The sequence below is a fragment of the Dermochelys coriacea genome, chromosome 6 (genome assembly GCF_009764565.3).
Source record: "Dermochelys coriacea isolate rDerCor1 chromosome 6, rDerCor1.pri.v4, whole genome shotgun sequence".
Classification (NCBI taxonomy): Eukaryota; Metazoa; Chordata; order Testudines; family Dermochelyidae; genus Dermochelys; species Dermochelys coriacea.
Genome location: NC_050073.1, coordinates 120,693,712 through 120,713,062, shown reverse-complemented (window position 1 = coordinate 120,713,062; position 19,351 = coordinate 120,693,712). Strand labels below are relative to the sequence as shown.

At 45.4% G+C, this 19,351-nt stretch overlaps 1 protein-coding gene across 10 annotated transcripts in view; it reads left to right on the top strand.

Annotated features, from left to right (window-relative positions):
• The first annotated feature begins 646 nt into the window (after positions 1–646).
• The window catches only part of CGRRF1 (cell growth regulator with ring finger domain 1), a 38,975-nt gene continuing 20,270 nt past the window's right edge, over positions 647–19,351 (top strand). For 8 of the 10 annotated variants that reach the window (XR_006281961.1, XR_006281959.1, XR_006281962.1 and 5 more), the window contains exons 1-4: positions 647–873; positions 17,194–17,333; positions 18,741–18,918; positions 19,117–19,264. Coding sequence is in view for 3 of the 10 variants with exons in the window: in XM_038404850.2 (XP_038260778.1) it covers positions 770–873; positions 17,194–17,333; positions 18,741–18,918; positions 19,117–19,264 (570 nt within the window). In the remaining 7 variants the exon portion in view is untranslated. Of the gene's footprint in view, positions 874–2,791; positions 2,849–9,188; positions 9,270–17,193; positions 17,334–18,740; positions 18,919–19,116; positions 19,265–19,351 lie in introns of those variants that run through there. The other 2 variants (XM_043516264.1, XM_043516266.1) reach the window with 2 other exon arrangements.

Genomic DNA, 19,351 nt, shown 5'->3' with positions numbered 1-19,351 from the left:
CCCCATCGCTTCTCATCATCCCACATCCCCTGCATATCTACGTCTCCTGGCCTCCGTTCCCACATCATGCTCTCTCATCTCCTACTTTATCCATTCACAGCCTCGGAGCTGCTTCATCTGCCCACCCCCTCCACCAGAGTTATTTCTTTTCCCTCCTATTCCAGTCCAACCCCAAGCATTCAAAAATCACAAGCCAGGCTTCTACAAATCATGAAACTGGTTTAAAAATATATGATTTAAAAAAAAAAATGTCTGCAACAGTCAGTTCATTTGGTTTCGGATTAGTCCTCCACGTACAGCGAGGTGGTCGTGTTTTCAAGTTTGCTGCGCGACCCTGAGCACTAGGCAGTGACTTTCTTTTAAAAAATGGAAGCTGAGATTCTGGAGGCTGTACTCCAGCAGCTGGGTCTTTAAGGAAACATCCCCTCCAGGGAGACTCCCAATCCAAGCAGGAGAGCTAGCAACGCCTGCACGTGCTGCCCTTCCCTCCCGATCGCCTCCTGGCCCTGCCCCTGCCCCTGCCCCTGCCCCTGCTTTCCACGTGTCATCCCCTGCCCCGCTCCCGCACCAAACTCAGGGCAGACTAAGGGCAGCAGCTTCAGGGGGGCCTCCCGTTCCTAGTGGGCAGGCGCACACGCCGCGCACATGCGCAGTAGTGACAGCCGGAGTTGGAACCAGGGCGGCCGGGTCGCAGGCCGGGCGGCTGGTTCCGCTGGCAGCCCCCCTCCCCCTCCCCCCCCCCCCCGAGCTGGGGCGGCCGCGGGGCCCCATGGCTGCCGTGTTCCTGGTGACGCTCTACGAATACTCCCCGCTCTTCTACATCGCTGTGGTGTTTGTCTGCTTCCTGGTCACCAGCGGCCTGGTGCTGGGCTGGTGAGCGCGGGGGCCCGGGATCGGGCCGGGGGGGCGGGGCTGGGGCTGGTGAGCGCGGGGGCCCGGGATCGGGCCGGGGGGGCGGGGCTGGTGAGCGCGGGGGCCCGGGATCGGGCCGGGGGGGCGGGGCTGGGGCTGGTGAGCGCGGGGGCCCGGGATCGGGCCGGGGGGGCGGGGCTGGGGCTGGTGAGCGCGGGGGCCCGGGATCGGGCCGGGGGGGCGGGGCTGGGGCTGGTGAGCGCGGGGGCCCGGGATCGGGCCGGGGGGGGCGGGGCTGGTGAGCGCGGGGGCCCGGGATCGGACCGGGGGGGCGGGGCTAGGGCTGGGGCTGGTGAGCGCGGGGGCCCGGGATCGGGCCGGGGGGGCGGGGCTGGGGCTGGGGCTGGTGAGCGCGGGGGCCCGGGATAGGACGGGAGGGCGGGGCCCGGGAGGTGGGGCCGGGTCTGGGTCTGTCTTAGAGGCCGCTGAGTGTGGAGAGGGCAGGGAGGGTCCCCTGTCGGAGTTACCCTGCCTGCCTTGGAAAGGATTCAGCAGGAGTCTTAATACTGTCGACTACTTTCAGAAACAGAGACCCCTGTTCCGGTAGAGACGGGCAACGCCTGCTAGACCACTCTGTCCACATCTGACAAGACAGGATTGCTTCCTGCAGTTCATAGCAATAAATGCAGATCTTAATCAAGTGGTAGGCTGGGATGCGATGCAGTTGCGGCTAATGAGGAACGCGGCCATTCCAGCCGAACCTAGTCCCTGATAGTCAGTCAGTCAACTGATAAATAATCAAAAGCGTCTAGGTGGCTGTTGTCTGGAAAGCCATGTTTGCATAGGAAATTTCAGGTTCGGAAATTGATTCAGCATAGATCATAAGAATGGCCATACTGGGTCAGACCAAAGGTCCATCAAGCCCGGTATCCTGTCCTCTTACAGTGGTCAATGGCAGGTGCCCTAGAGGAAATGAACAGACAGGTGATCATCAAGTGATCCGTGCCCTGTCACCCAATCCCAGCTTCTGGCAAACAGAGGCTAGGGACACCATCCCTGCCCATCCTGGCCAATAGCCATTGATGGATCCTGCCTCTTTATTGAATTAGCATTGATACCTGTAGTACTGAGTCTCAATATTTTCCTCATTCTTTGAAACCAGTTGCTCTGGTTACTGGTATTGGTACTTTTGGTAGCTTATAAATATTCTGCTTGACTTTTCCTTTAGTGTAATATCCTTTCTATGTTATCACCTCTTATTTAGTTATTGCTAGTTTAAATAAACTTGTAGCATTAATTCCTTTGAGTAGTATGTAAAGTTACCTCTTGATTTCTTTGCCAATGATTAGAAGCATAAGCTTTTTGTATAACTGGGGTTCTCAAGTATGTTTTTGGATCAAATAATGTTCTCATTTTTGATTAACTCCCCTTGTATTATAGTGGTTGAAACGAGAGCAGAATTCCTTGCTTGCTAGTCACCACTCCAACCTTATTGTGCATCAGAGAATCTGCACAGTAGAGACACTCCATAAATGTATTGAGTGTGGGAAAAGCTGTCATGGGAACTCTCCTTTTTCTTCCTTGTGGAATCCCTGCCTCATGGATGATACCAATGTTCTAAATGTAACCTGTGTTGAGAGAGAATAAGAGATTGATTACAGGGACAGCATTTCTGTAATTGAGTTCTATCCTGCAAGCACCACTCTGGTTCCCATCAGTTGTTCTTCAGATTTCCCTTAATGGAAGATGCTGGGTGCTCAGCACTTCTGAAAATCGGGCTTCTTATTTAAGTACATGAATAATGGGGTCTAATTTTAGGAAAGTCTTATTTTAAATTGTATAGATTATAACATTTCTGTCACCTTATTAAACATCACAGAATCGACTCTTGAGTATAAATCCGTGGTGGTTCTTCCCTTGGGGCATTGCATCATCTGAAGAAATACCTGATGAAAGCCAGGCATTGTGTGTGCACGGGAGGTAGAACACAATTAAGGTGGTGTTTCCTTTTTAACATTCTCCTTCTCTCCCTCCTCACACGTTAACCTTAGAACGCTGTCATCTGCTTCTCACCTTTTGCACATTTTTGCTCTCTCTGTTTTTAATATTTTTATAAAAACAGAAGAACTCACAATAGCTAATCACTACTTAAACAATTCCTCAGTGTGTATGTGTGTGCGTGCGTGGAAACATGCCTGCATATCTATGTAAGGGGATTGTATGAGTCGCTGTGCTCCTAAAGGCAGCTAATCATCAACAAGAGTCCTTACCAGTGTCCCTCTGCTTTGGCCGCAGTGGGTTTCAATGGCCTGGGTTCTTAGCCACTGGTGGTGCTTCCACCTGACTTTTTACAGTAATTAGGAACCATACCTTACCTCCCTATGTCATTTTGATTATTTGTCACCCAGTACTTACTTCTGTGCTACTCTGATCCTCATACATATATTCTTCTGACACCTCTCTAATGGATGAATCAACAAAGTACACTTTGTCTACAAGGGGAAATATAGAGAAAATATAACGGGAAGAGGAAGACTGATTTGGACTGGGTACATCTGTAATACCATACAACTGTCAAGTAACGCTGTCCCCAGGGTGGATTTCCATGGATTCACAAGTCTGCTTTACTCCATACTAGGGGGCTCCGTAATGTGGAGGAACCACATATCTTGATGAGTCATTCTAGGCCTGAAGTGTGGGGCTTGAGTGCCGGGAGGTGAGGAGGGTGCCAATTTGCCTAGGGAACTGGCCTCTCTTCGGCAGCATAGGCATTACTCATTGTGGAGAAAGCCTCCACAACATAGGAGGCCTCCTCAGTGTTTAAATCCAGTTGGTCGCTCCCAGAATAGTTCAACAAACCCCTTTAAGGGTAACATAGGCAACTCCCTCAGACAAAGGAGGAGAGGCAGGAGATTGCCCATGCCCCCTTGGGCTGAGCTCTCCTCCTTTCATCCCCCCTCTGATTGGCTCAGTCAGCCTTGTTTGTTTTGTCCATTGGTGAGGTGAACACACTGCAGTCTTCCCCATCCTCCCCGTGGAAGGAAAAGGCCTGGGTAGGGACCGTCGAATCGTGGAGGTCAACGAATGGCTACGCAGGTGGTGTCGGAGAGAAGGCTTTGGATTCTTTGACCATGGGATGGTGTTCCATGAAGGAGGAGTGCTGGGCAGAGACGGGCTCCATCTTACGAAGAGAGGGAAGAACATCTTTGCCAGCAGGCTGGCTAACCTAGTGAGGAGGGCTTTAAACTAGGTTCACCGGGGGAAGGAGACCAAAGCCCTGAGGTAAGTGGGAAAGCGGGATACCGGGAGGAAGCACAGGCAGGAATGTCTGTGAGGGGAGGGCTCCTGCCTCATACTGGGAATGAGGGGCGATCAACAGGTTATCTCAAGTGCTTATATACAAATGCACAAAGCCTTGGAAACAAGCAGGGAGAACTGGAGGTCCTGGTGATGTCAAGGAATTATGACGTGATTGGAATAACAGAGACTTGGTGGGATAACTCACATGACTGGAGTACAGTCATGGATGGTTATAAACTGTTCAGGAAGGACAGGCAGGGCAGAAAAGGTGGGGGAGTAGCACTGTATGTAAGGGAGCAGTATGACTGCTCAGAGCTCCGGTACGAAACTGTGGAAAAACCTGAGTGTCTCTGGATTAAGTTTAGAAGTGTGTGCAACAAGAGTGATGTCATGGTGGGAGTCTGCTATAGACCACCGGACCAGGGGGATGAGGTGGATGAGGCTTTCTTCCGGCAACTCACGGAAGCTACTAGATCGCATGCCCTGATTCTCATGGGTGACTTTAATTTTCCTGATATCTGCTGGGAGAGCAATACAGCGGTGCATAGACAATCCAGGAAGTTTTTGGAAAGCATAGGGGACAATTTCCTGGTGCAAGTGCTAGGGGAGCCAACTAGGGGGAGCGCTTTTCTTGACCTGCTGCTCACAAACCGGGTAGAATTAGTGGGGGAAGCAAAAGTGGATGGGAATCTGGGAGGCAGTGACCATGAGTTGGTTGAGTTCAGGATCCTGACGCAGGGAAGAAAGGTAAGCAGCAGGATACGGACCCTGGACTTCAGGAAAGCAGACTTTGACTCCCTCAGGGAACAGATGGCCAGGATCCCCTGGGGGACTAACATGAAAGGGAAGGGAGTCCAGGAGAGCTGGCTGTATTTCAAGGAATCCCTGTTGAGGTTACAGGGACAAACCATCCCGATGAGTCGAAAGAATAGTAAATATGGCAGGCGACCAGCTTGGCTTAATGGTGAAATCTTAGCGGATCTTAAACATAAAAAAGAAGCTTACAAGAAGTGGAAGGTTGGACATATGACCAGGGAAGAGTATAAAAATATTGCTCGGGCATGTAGGAAAGATATCAGGAGGGCCAAATCGCACCTGGAGCTGCAGCTAGCAAGAGATGTCAAGAGTAACAAGAAGGGTTTCTTCAGGTATGTTGGCAACAAGAAGAAAGCCAAGGAAAGTGTGGGCCCCTTACTGAATGAGGGAGGCAAGCTAGTGACAGAGGATGTGGAAAAAGCTAATGTACTCAATGCTTTTTTTGCCTCTGTTTTCACTAACAAGGTCAGCTCCCAGACTGCTGTGCTGGGCATCACAAAACGGGGAAGAGATGGCCAGCCCTCTGTAGAGATAGAGGTGGTTAGGGACTATTTAGAAAAGCTGGACGTGCACAAGTCCATGGGGCCGGACGAATTGCATCCGAGAGTGCTGAGGGAATTGGCGGCTGTGATTGCAGAGCCCTTGGCCATTATCTTTGAAAACTCGTGGCGAACGGGGGAAGTCCCGGATGACTGGAAAAAGGCTAATGTAGTGCCCATCTTTAAAAAAGGGAAGAAGGAGGATCCTGGGAACTACAGGCCGGTCAGCCTCACCTCAGTCCCTGGAAAAATCATGGAGCAGGTCCTCAAAGAATCAATCCTGAAGCACTTAGAGGAGAGGAAAGTGATCAGGAACAGTCAGCATGGATTCACCAAGGGAAGGTCATGCCTGACTAATCTAATCGCCTTTTATGATGAGATTACTGGTTCTGTGGATGAAGGGAAAGCAGTGGATGTATTGTTTCTTGACTTTAGCAAAGCTTTTGACACGGTCTCCCACAGCATTCTTGTCAGCAAGTTAAGGAAGTATGGGCTGGATGAATGCACTATAAGGTGGGTAGAAAGCTGGCTAGATTGTCGGGCTCAACGGGTAGTGATCAATGGCTCCATGTCTAGTTGGCAGCCGGTGTCAAGTGGAGTGCCCCAGGGGTCGGTCCTGGGGCCCGTTTTGTTCAATATCTTCATAAATGATCTGGAGGATGGTGTGGATTGCACTCTCAGCAAATTTGCGGATGATACTAAACTGGGAGGAGTGGTAGATACGCTGGAGGGGAGGGATAGGATACAGAAGGACCTAGACAAATTGGAAGATTGGGCCAAAAGAAATCTAATGAGGTTCAATAAGGATAAGTGCAGGGTCCTGCACTTAGGATGGAAGAATCCAATGCACCGCTACAGACTAGGGACCGAATGGCTCGGCAGCAGTTCTGCGGAAAAGGACCTAGGGGTGACAGTGGACGAGAAGCTGGATATGAGTCAGCAGTGTGCCCTTGTTGCCAAGAAGGCCAATGGCATTTTGGGATGTATAAGTAGGGGCATAGCGAGCAGATCGAGGGACGTGATCGTTCCCCTCTATTCGACACTGGTGAGGCCTCATCTGGAGTACTGTGTCCAGTTTTGGGCCCCACACTACAAGAAGGATGTGGATAAATTGGAAAGAGTACAGCGAAGGGCAACAAAAATGATTAGGGGTCTAGAGCACATGACTTACGAGGAGAGGCTGAGGGAGCTGGGATTGTTTAGTCTGCAGAAGAGAAGAATGAGGGGGGATTTGATAGCTGCTTTCAACTACCTGAAAGGGGGTTTCAAAGAGGATGGCTCTAGACTGTTCTCAATGGTAGCAGATGACAGAACGAGGAGTAATGGTCTCAAGTTGCAATGGGGGAGGTTTAGATTGGATATTAGGAAAAACTTTTTCACTAAGAGGGTGGTGAAACACTGGAATGCGTTACCTAGGGAGGTGGTGGAATCTCCTTCCTTGGAGGTTTTTAAGGTCAGGCTTGACAAGGCCCTGGCTGGGATGATTTAACTGGGACTTGGTCCTGCTTTGAGCAGGGGGTTGGACTAGATGACCTTCTGGGGTCCCTTCCAACCCTGATATTCTATGATTCTATGATTCTATGATCTCTCATCTATCCACCAACAAGCTTGTTTCCCTTTTTCATCAGACCCATTAACCCAGGTTACATATATATAAATAAAATGAAAAATTAGACTTGGAATGAACAAGATGTGCATGAAGCATAAGCAATATAGATTCATAGATTCATAGATACTAAGGTCAGAAGGGACCATTCTGATCATCTAGTCCGACCTCCTGCACAGCGCAGGCCACAGAATCTCACCCACCCACTCCTATGAAAAACCTCACCCATGTCTGAGCTATTGAAGTCCTTAAATCATGGTTCAAAGACTTCAAGGAGCAGAGAAGCCTCCCTCAAGTCAACCATGCCCCATGCTACAGAGGAAGGCGAAAAACCTCCAGGGCCTCTCCAATCTGCCCTGGAGGAAAATTCCTTCCCGACCCCAAATATGGCAATCAGCTAAACCCTGAGCATATGGGCAAGATTCACCAGCCAGATACCCAGGAAAGAATTTTCTATAGTAACTCAGATCCCATCCATCTAATATCCCATCTCAGGGGATTTGGCCTATTTACCCTGAATATTTAAAGATCAATTATTTACCAAAATCCCATTATCCCATCATACCATCTCCTCCATAAACTTATCGAGTAGAATCTTAAAGCCAGATAGATCTTTTGCCCCCACTGCTTCCCTTGGAAGGCTATTCCAAAACTTCACTCCTCTGATGGTTAAAAACCTTTGTCTGATTTCAAGTCTAAAATTCCTGGTGGCCAGTTTATACCCATTTGTTCTTGTGTCCACATTGGTGCTGAGGTTAAATAATTCCTCTCCCTCTCCTGTATTTATCCCTCTGATATATTTATAGAGAGCAATCATATCTCCCCTCAACCTTCTTTTAGTTAGGCTAAACAAGCCAAGCTCCTTAAGTCTCCTTTCATAAGACAAGTTTTCCATTCCTCGGATCATCCTAGTACCCCTTCTCTGTACCTGCTCCAGTTTGAATTCATCCTTTTTAAACATGGGAGACCAGAACTGCACACAGTATTCTAGGTGAGGTCTCACCAGTGCCTTGTATAACGGTACTAAAACCTCCTTATCCCTACTGGAAATGCCTCTCCTGATGCATCCCAAAACCGCATTAGCTTTTTTCACAGCCATATCACATTGGCAGCTCATAGTCATCCTATGATCAACCAATACTCCAAGGTCCTTCTCCTCTTCCGTTACTTCTAAAAGATGCGTCCCCAACTTATAGCTAAAATTCTTGTTATTAATCCCTAAATGCATAACCTTACACTTCTCACTATTAAATTTCATCCTATTACTATTACTCCAGTTTACAAGGTAATCCAGATCCTCCTGTATAATATCCCGATCCTTCTCTGAATTGGCAATACCTCCCAGCTTTGTATCATCTGCAAACTTTATTAGCACACTCCCACTTTTTGTGCCAAGGTCAGTAATAAAAAGATTAAATAAGATTGGTCCCAAAACCGATCCCTGAGGAACTCCACTGGTAACCTCCCTCCAACCTGACAGTTCGCCTTTCAGTTTGGTTTTGAATGGCTGAGTAATTTTCTTGTTCCTTCCCCACTACCCCCTTTTGGTCAGTTGTCCAGTGATAAACAATTTGCAAATGAGTCAAAAGAAAATACCAAACTGGACTTTTGTAAGTCATCGTGTTGAGGACTTCATTTGCTTGTATACAAAGTAACCTTTGTATTATAATAGCATGTGGAGGCCTCAGTTAGAGTTCAAGGCCTATTGTCTTAAGTACAATATCTTGTGATCTTTGATGTCTTAACCATTACTTACCCTCTCACCTTCTGTTCATGGTCATCCCTTGCTGTGTTATGTGTGATTTAGGCCCTGATCCTGTAATAAGGTGCATACAGGCAGACTCCTGTACTCACACAGGTTTCCGTTGGCCGCAGCAGGGCTACAAGTGAGTTTTGGAGCTCCCTGCATGTGTTTCATTGCAGAAACGGGATTTAAAATTGTAAACTCAGGGCAGGGAATTGCCGCTTTCTTTGTTCTGTAGAGTGCTGTGCATGTCTGTGGTGCAATCTAAACAATAAATAATAATTTGGTACAATCTCCTTTTCTATAATGTTGTTTGTCTCTTGTTTTCCAGTCATTTTCAGCAAGCAATTAGCAGTCCCATTTTATGGAGGTGTTCCGGACTAAGCAAGTCAACCTGAGATACACCAATGAAGTATGAACACTAAGGCTTACGTTTGCAAAAGCATCCACTAACTTTCGCTGCCTCCATTTTCGTGGCATGCCTGAGACACCTAGGGTCTGATTTTCAGTGGAGCTGAGTACCTGCTTCCCAAAATGCTGCCAACAGGAACTGTGGGCTCAGCACTCTGAAAAAGATGTCCCAAGGGATTTCAAGTTGGGCATTCAAAATTAGTGGACAGTCTTTGAAAATGCTGGCCTTACTTATGCAGATTTTTGATTCCTGAATTTTCACGTGGCTTTAGTCTAGTGTCACATGAGCAGTATTATAAGGCTTATACTTTTGAAAACCAGGGGACTGACCCTTAGCCAGTATAAATTGATGTGGCTCCATTGATTTGAATGGAGCTACATCAGTTTCCACATGTTAAGGATCTGGCCCCTGATAACTAGAATGTCATATTCTAAACTTGATTACACTCTCCTTACAGTGCTATTGTAACTTCAAATTTAGTATTCTAAAGGCTCTTCATTTTCAGTTTTTACTTTCTTTTTAACTGAAAGGTTCCCTGGTTTTATGGAAGCCATTATTAGGTTTTTACTACTACCTGAATTTTGGAATGCCAGAACTCCCAGGACTGCGCCAAGAAGAAGCTGTGGAAAAGGTGGAGGAAGTGAAGACACCATCTTCTCACACTGTCTTCTCTACTTTTTTCAGATTAGCAGCCGTGTTAGTCTGTATTCGCAAAAAGAAAAGGAGTACTTGTGGCACCTTAGAGACTAACAAATTTATTAGAGCATAAGCTTTCGTGATCTACAGCTCACTATGAAGTGAGCTGTAGCTCACGAAAGCTTATGCTCTAATAAATTTGTTAGTCTCTAAGGTGCCACAAGTACTCCTTTTCGTTTTGTCTTCTCTATCTCTCCCCTTCTGTGCCCACTCCGGAAGGAGAGATGGTGGCGCAGTAACCAGGACCAGAGTGGGAAGCTTGGTCAGAAGTACTGGAATGACTTGAGCACTAGTGTATATACTGTTGTCAAATCCCCCCCCCCACCCCATATTCATCCATCCTATATGTAAAAGTGGTCATCAGCATTCAAAGCAAATAAGTTAGTGAACTACTTTTTATGCTAAAATGGGTCAAAAATGAAAAACTATTTACAACTATGTTTCAGAATGTTTTTAAGATTAAAAAAAAGAAAAGAAAAGTGTTATTTACCTCAAAAACTGCAAAGTTAATTTTTTGCATTAATTTTTTTAGCTTTTTGCCTTTGGAATCAACCAGATGGCATAAAACAGCAGGTATATTAAAAAAACAATCATTGGGGAGGTTACCTGCAAAATACTAAATCCACCCCACTCAGGGTCAGGACTGCAACTAATGTAAATCAGTATAATACCAATGAAGTCAGTATAGCTATGCTGATTGAGGATTTGGCCCTTTGTGCACAAGTTGAACACTGCTGAATTACCAGGTTACTTAGTATACTATAGAAAAAGTGTGAACGTTGCCAACTTAGTGCAGTTAAATGTAAGCTTGGTTGCCAAGTATTGTTGTTTCCTTCTTTGATTATGGTTATGAGAGAGCATTTTTATTTAAAAGATGAATGGGTATTGATTTTTTCAGCCCATTTCTCCCTTCTGTGAATATGCACAATCCTGAAATGCAGGCTAAGGAAGTTAATGGTTGTTAAGCTACTGGGAACATATCGCTGCTACCAAGAACCATCTTGAGGGTTTTTTTTTTCTTAAAGAGACACTGTCAACCTGAAAATCACACTTCTGTCTGATGTTTTACTTGCTATTGTTCCAAGTAACACCTTATGTTTTATGACAGGTTTCAGAGTAGCAGCCGTGTTAGTCTGTATTCGCAAAAAGAAAAGGAGTACTTGTGGCACCTTAGAGACTAACACATTTATTTGAGCATAAGCTTTCGTGAGCTACAGCTCACTTCATTGGATGCATTTGGTGGAAAATACAGTGGGGAGATTTATATGCACACACAGAGAACATGAAACAATGGATTTTATCATACACACTGTCAGGAGAGTGATCACTTAAGATGAGCTATTACTAGCAGGAAGGGGAGGGCGGAAAGGAGGAAAACCTTTTATGGTGATATTCAAGATGGGCCATTTCCAGCAGTTAACAAGAACGGCTGAGGAACAGTGGGGAGTGTGGGGGAGAAATAACATGGGGAAATAGTTCTACTTTGTGTAATGACCCATCCACTCCCAGTCTCTATTCAAGCCTAAGTTAATTGTATCCAGTTTGCAAATTAATTCCAATTCAGCAGTCTCTCGTTGGAGTCTGTTTTTTGAAGTTTTTTTGTTGAAGGATAGCCACCCTCAGGTCTGTAATCGAGTGACCGGAGACATTGAAGCGTTCTCTGACTGGTTTTTGAATGTTATAATTCTTGACATCTGATTTGTGTCCATTTATTTTTTACGTAGAGCCTGTCCAGTTTGACCAATGTACATGGCAGAGGGGCATTGCTGGCACATATCACATTGGTAGATGCGCAGGTGAACGAGTCTCTGATAGTGTGGCTGATGTGATTAGGCCCTATGATGGTGTCACCTGAACAGATATGTGGACAGAGTTGGCAATGAGCTTTGTTGCAAGGATAGGTTCCTGCGTTAGTGGTTCTGTTGTGTGGTGTGTGGTTGCTGGAGAGTATTTGCTTCAGGTTGGGGGACTGTCTGTAAGCAAGGACTGGCCTGTCTCCCAAGATCTGTGAGAATGATGGGTCGTCTTTCAGGATGGGTTGTAGATCCTTGATGATGCGTTGGAGAGGTTTTAGTTGGGGGCTGAAGGTGATGGCTAGTGGCGTTCTGTTATTTTCTTTGTTGGGCCTGTCCTGTAGTAGGTGACTTCTAGGTACTCTTCTGGCTCTGTCAATCTGTTTCTTCACTTCAGCCCCCAACTAAAACCTCTCCAACGCATCATCAAGGATCTACAACCTATCCTGAAGGACGACCCATCACTCTCACAGATCTTGGGAGACAGGCCAGTCCTTGCTTGCAGACAGCCCCCCAACCTGAAGCAAATACTCACCAGCAACCACACACCACACAACAGAACCACTAACCCAGGAACCTATCCTTGCAACAAAGCCAGTTGCCAGCTCAGTCCACATATCTATTCAGGGGACATCATCATAGGGCCTAATCACATAAGCCACACTATCAGAGACTCGTTCACCTGCGCATCTACCAATGTGATATGTGCCAGCAATGCCCCTCTGCCATGTACATTGGTCAAACTGGACAGGCTCTACGTAAAAAATAAATGGACACAAATCAGATGTCAAGAATTATAACATTCAAAAACCAGTCGGAGAACACTTCAATCTCTCCGGTCACACGATTACAGACCTGAGAGTGGCTATCCTTCAACAAAAAAAACTTCAAAAACAGACTCCAACGGAAGACTGCTGAATTGGAATTAATTTGCAAACTGGATACAATTAACTTAGGTTTCAGAGTAGCAGCCGTGTTAGTCTGTATTCGCAAAAAGAAAAGGAGTACTTGTGGCACCTTAGAGACTAACAAATTTATTAGAGCATAAGCTTTCGTGAGCTACAGCTCACTTCATCGAAGTGAGCTGTAGCTCACGAAAGCTTATGCTCTAATAAATTTGTTAGTCTCTAAGGTGCCACAAGTACTCCTTTTCTTTTTACAATTAACTTAGGCTTGAATAGAGACTGGGAATGGATGAGTCATTACACAAAGTAAAACTATTTCCCCATGTTATTTCTCCCTTCCACCCCACCCCACACTGTTCCTCAGATGTTCTTGTTAACTGCTGGAAATGGCCCACCTTGCTTGTCACCGTGAAAGGTTTTCCTCCTTCCCCCCCCCCCCCCCCCGCTGCTGGTGATGGCTCATCTTAAGTGATCACTCTCCTTACAGTGTGTGTGATAAAACCCATTGTTTCATGTGCAGTGTGTGTGTGGTATATAAATCTCCCCACTGTATTTTTCACCAAATGCATCTGATGAAGTGAACTGTAGCTCACGAAAGCTTATGCTCAAATAAATGTGTTAGTCTCTAAGGTGCCACAAGTACTCCTTTTCTTCTTATGTTTTATAAAACGCTAACAGACTAGAGGAAAAACAAATCTTATTTTAGTTGTCCATTTGCCAGCACTTTGTGTATAGTTCTGCTTCTCCTGTTGTTTTTCGTGGTCCTTTCACACAGCAGCAGAGGAGGGCAATGTTTTTAAAAACAGGACAAATTGGTTGCAAAGCCACAAAAATTCAGACAGTCTCAAAGACAGACGTAGCTGAAATTTTTTTTATCACTTTTTAAAACTGACTAGATTTAAACTGACAGTGTCCCTTTAAGCTTGAGTTGCTTGTATGAGACCCATCTCATTGTGACAGCAAACTGTTCTAGCATATTTAATGGAAACAATAAATCTGGGGAAGTTCATACATTTTGTGCCATCCTTATCAGGGAGTTTGTTATGAAGAAGCAGGTAGAGCATCCCAAAGAATTCCCCAGGGTGTAATATGCTGATGACTGAGGGAACCAACATTGTAAACCCTTTAAAAGGGCCATCACTTCAACTTTACAGCTAGCAGTGGCGTATGTACTAGGTCATAAATGTTAATGGTGCAGCCGGAGCTAATAAATGACTATATAAAATGAGGTGACAAAAAAAAATAAAACAAATCCCTTCAAGCTATGTCTGCTGCCTCCCTTATATATCATCTAGGATAGATGAATATAGAAACAAAGCCTCTCCTGTTCAGTCCCTAAAATTGTCTTCTGAATTAGCATAATGTTTACAGGACAGCATCCACAGTCACTTCTAAAGGTGAATTTATCTCTATCTGAAAACAGGAATGAGTGTGTATCTTGATCTTATATTGTGTACATCATGGCTTTCTGTTGCTGGTGCATTTTAAAAGCTGCAGTCAAAGAATATGAAAATCCTGCCTTTTGTATTTGATAGATAGGATCCTCCTGCAGTATTCCCTCCTGGTTCCTTCAGGTTGAATATCATGCTTAACTGTGCCTGTGGGTAAAGGTAGATAGGGAGTTGTGATTTTAAAAAATGGTGGCCAAGGATCCTGACTGATACAGATAACCTCACTTGGACTGGCATGCCAACCTCAGCCTTGAGGGTCTGATCCAAACCCTGTTGAAATCAATTGGAGCCTCCCCGTTGACTTCTTTGGGCTTTGATTCTGGGCCTGAAGCAGAAACTGAAGTCCCTGACTCAAAGAAACATCTTTACAATCAAGATTAAAATGTTAAACTTGGATCTTGTGGTCCTCATGAATGCAAATCCCAGTGGCTATAATAAAAGCTGTACAAATTCAAGGGCTGCAGGATCAGGCTTTAATTTCTTATTACTGCTGAAAATATACAATGCATCAGGTTTGTCCCAACACTGAAAGTAACTTCACTTGCCACTGAGCAGCAGCTCCTATAGATCTGGTTTTGGGAAGTTTAGCTAAAACTTGCCCACTAGAGGGCACTAATTATCTTCATTACTTTAGTTCTGCAAAACTTTGAAAAAGATCAAAAATATTCTCCCTTCAAACGTTTATCTGTAATAGGATTCAAAAAGATCTAGATAAATTCATGGAGGATAGGTCCATCAATGGCTATTAGCCAGGATCGGTTGAGGTGGTATCAATAGTCTCTGGTTTCAGAGTAGCAGCCGTGTTAGTCTGTATTTGCAAAAAGAAAAGGAGTACTTGTGGCACCTTAGAGACTAACAAATTTATTAGAGCATAAGCTTTCGTGAGCTACAGCTCACTTCATCAGATGCATTTGGTGGAAAAAACAGAGGAGAGATTTATATACACACACACAGAGAACATGAAACAATGGGTTTATCATACACACTGTAAGGAGAGTGATCACTTAAGATAAGTCATCACCAACAGCGGGGGGGGGGGGAAGGAGGAAAACCTTTCATGGTACAAGCAGGTAGGCTAATTCCAGCAGTTAACAAGAATATCAGAGGAACAGTGGGGGGTGGGGTGGGAGGGAGAAATACCATGGGGAAATAGTTTTACTTTGTGTAATGACTCATCCATTCCCAGTCTCTATTCAAGCCTAAGTTAATTGTATCCAGTTTGCAAATTAATTCCAATTCAGCAGTCTCTCGTTGGAGTCTGTTTTTGAAGCTTTTTTGTTGAAGGATAGCCACTCTTAGGTCTGTGATCGAGTGACCAGAGAGATTGAAGTGTTCTCCAACTGGTTTTTGAATGTTATAATTCTTGACGTCTGATTTGTGTCCATTCATTCTTTTACGTAGAGACTGTCCAGTTTGACCAATGTACATTGCAGAGGGGCATTGCTGGCACATGATGGCATATATCACATTGGTAGATGCGCAGGTGAACGAGCCTCTGATAGTGTGGCTGATGTGATTAGGCCCTATGATGGTATCCCCTGAATAGATGTGTGGACAGAGTTGGCAACGGGCTTTGTTGCAAGGATAGGTTCCTGGGTTAGTGGTTCTGTTGTGTGGTGTGTGGTTGCTGGTGAGTATTTGCTTCAGATTGGGGGGCTGTCTGTAAGCAAGGACTGGTCTGTCTCCCAAGATCTGAGAGAGCGATGGGTCATCCTTCAGGATAGGTTGTAGATCCTTGATGATGCGTTGGAGAGGTTTTAGTTGGGGGCTGAAGGTGATGGCTAGTGGCGTTCTGTTGTTTTCTTTGTTGGGCCTGTCCTGTAGTAGGTGACTTCTGGGTACTCTTCTGGCTCTGTCAATCTGTTTCTTCACTTCAGCAGGTGGGTATTGTAGTTGTAGGAATGCATGATAGAGATCTTGTAGGTGTTTGTCTCTGTCTGAGGGGTTGGAGCAAATGCGGTTATATCGTAGCGCTTGGCTGTAGACAATGGATCGAGTGGTATGATCTGGATGAAAGCTAGAGGCATGTAGGTAGGAATAGCGGTCAGTAGGTTTCCGATATAGGGTGGTGTTTATGTGACCATCGCTTATTAGCACTGTAGTGTCCAGGAAGTGGATCTCTTGTGTGGACTGGTCCAGGCTGAGGTTGATGGTGGGATGGAAATTGTTGAAATCATGGTGGAATTCCTCAAGAGCTTCTTTTCCATGGGTCCAGATGATGAAGATGTCATCAATGTAGCGCAAGTAGAGTAGGGGCATTAGGGGACGAGAGCTGAGGAAGCGTTGTTCTAAGTCAGCCATAAAAATGTTGGCATACTGTGGGGCCATGCGGGTACCCATCGCAGTGCCGCTGATTTGAAGGTATACATTGTCACCAAATGTGAAATAGTTATGGGTCAGGACAAAGTCACAAAGTTCTGCCACCAGGTTAGCCGTGACAGTATCGGGGATACTGTTCCTGACGGCTTGTAGTCCATCTTTGTGTGGAATGTTGGTGTAGAGGGCTTCTACATCCATAGTGGCTAGAATGGTGTTTTTAGGAAGATCACCAATGGACTGTAGTTTCCTCAGGAAATCGGTGGTGTCTCGAAGATAGCTGGGAGTGCTGGTAACGAAGGGCCTGAGGAGGGAGTCTACATAGCCAGACAATCCTGCTGTCAGGGTGCCAATGCCTGAGATGATGGGGCAATAGTCTCTGTTTGCCAACAGCTGGGAATGGGCAACAGGGGAGAGATCACTTGATGATTACCTGTTCTGTTCATTCCCTCTGAAGCACCTGCCATTGGCGACTGTCAGAAGGCAGGATACTGGGCTTGATGGACCTTTGGTCTGACCCAATATGGCCGTTCTTATATTCTGACTAGAATTAAAGATTCCCACTTTTGTTACTGTAAAGTACTGTATTGTATGGATCCAGTTTTTGATTGACAGCATATACTATGCATGCATCCTAGCAAATAATCTGTAATTCCAAGATGTAGTTCTGTTTGTTGTGTTGCTTGTTATTGACAAAGGCAGTTCAAATATGCTAGCACTAACGCATGGCCACTTATGCATCTGGTTGTTCCATGTTCCTTAGGTTTGGTTGGGACGTTCCTGTGATCCTGAGAAATTCAGAAGAAACAGAATCCAGCGTAAGAGTATCCAAAAAGCAGATGAGACAAGTGAAGAATCCTTTTGGCCTAGAAATTCCGCATCCTGCTTCAGTTTCCCTAACAAGTCAGTGTATTTTTTTTGTGTTAGGTTTAACTGAGTGCCCTTTCCCCACCTATAGCTCCCAGCTCTTACTTTCATGGCCATAACGTGTTCCCTTACACAGTCGCCATAGAAATAGCTATATTGGTGCAGCTTACCAAAACGTTGTGTGTTTTAAAGTGGCACTGTCAATATTGTGGGGCTCAAAAATTAGATTGGGCCCCTTGCGGGTGAATTGCAGAGAGGCAGGGAATCTGTGCCCTTCTGCACCAATTGGGAACAGTGAGCTCCGCTGATAAGCAGCTTTCCCTGCTGCTATTGCAGCTTATGGGCTGGTACAGGAACCCCTTCATGCCCCTGGCACAAAATGTTGGGGCAGCTGGATCTATGTAAATGCAATGCCAGGTCCCAGCCCAGCCCCCTTACTCCCAATCTCCTCCCAGAATGGCCTTCCATATGGCTGTCCACACCAGCCAACGGAGAAAGATATTTGTATGTGCTTGTGATGTGAACCTAAGTGGTGGCTTGCAGTTTGTTTATGTGTTTTTTTTTTAAGTGCTGCTTTGTTCAAACATCCAGTACATTCCTGAGCCTCCACAGAATTCAGGAGATCCTCTCCCAGCCTGTGTCAAGGTTAGGCAGCAAACCTGTAAAACCTTCCTGTATGCAAATAAAACGCACTGCAGTAATGAGCTCAAGCCTCTTCATCCCTTTTCCCACAAAAAGTCTTGGCGTTACAGAGCCAGAATTTCCAGAAGCACGGACAACTCCCACTCAGGCACCAAAATAATTGATCAGAGTTTCAAAACAGCTCAGCATATTGGGTGTTGGGTGCTTCTGTAAATCTGACATTATTTGCTGCTTAAGTGGGAGCTGAGCTCCTCTGAAAATCTGTCCCAAGCAGTGGGTGCTGAGTTCTTGAAAGTCTGGCCTACACCTCTTTTTATAATCTGTCACTAATGGCTAATTATTGCTGTCTACTGCACTGATAACTAGTGGGGAAAGAAACATGACACATAGTTTTATCCCCACTGTACACACGCAATAGGGCCTGATTCTTCCATAGAGCACAGGAATGTGCTAGGATGTGGGTCTAATTAAATATCATTTTCCAAACAGCATAGTCTTTGGGGTAAGAGTCATACTCAGCCCCGTAGGAGAGCTAGTACATATAATGCTGTTTGATGTAAATCTTACCCTGCACGAGGTGCACATGGAGCAACAAAAGGCATCTCATGACCTTCCCCTTTCAAGTGCACGAAACCCACTCTAAATATAAAAAAAAATCTGGGTACTGGCATTGCTTTCCCTCTGCTGCCTTTAAGGAATTACAGCTGGTAAATTCAGGATTCCTGTATACTGGTGAACTGATGAAGCTTGCATTGTGTAGGATGCATTTTCTTTCCATGTACTTATATGTTGTTCTCTAAGGGGGTATAACACTGGCACCTGATTGTCTGGAAGACTGTATCCTTACATGCTACTGGGGATGCAGTGTTCAAAAACTACACGAAGCTTTGCAGAAACATGTCTATTGCTTCAGAATAAATACTCCGCAGGCACTAGAAGATGCTCTCTACAGTGAATACATCTATCGACAGCAGTATTTGTATCCTTTTATTTAAAAACAATATTTTGACAAACTCTGCTAATTTTCTGGCATGGTGAGAATTGAGCCTCATGAGCAGTCTGCAGTTTTTGGCACCGTGTATTTATGAATGAATAAGATTGAAAATACTCTTAGTGCAAGTGCCACATTTGTTTTCAATTGCAGTGACATTGATTGTTTTCCTTTACACAAACAAAGCATTAAAAAAACCGACAAGGAAGAAAAATACTGTCAGTTGCCAGAAGATGCTCAAATTGCAGGATTTGGCCCAGTGCCTAGATCTCGTTACCCACTGGTAGCTTTGTTGACTTTAGCTGATGAAGAAGACAGAGAAATATACGACATTGTGAGTAATTTTAGAAAGTATAGCAGGGCACTGTACTGATGCGTTTGGATGCTTCAGAACGTACATTAGGATTGAGAAGAAAGACTG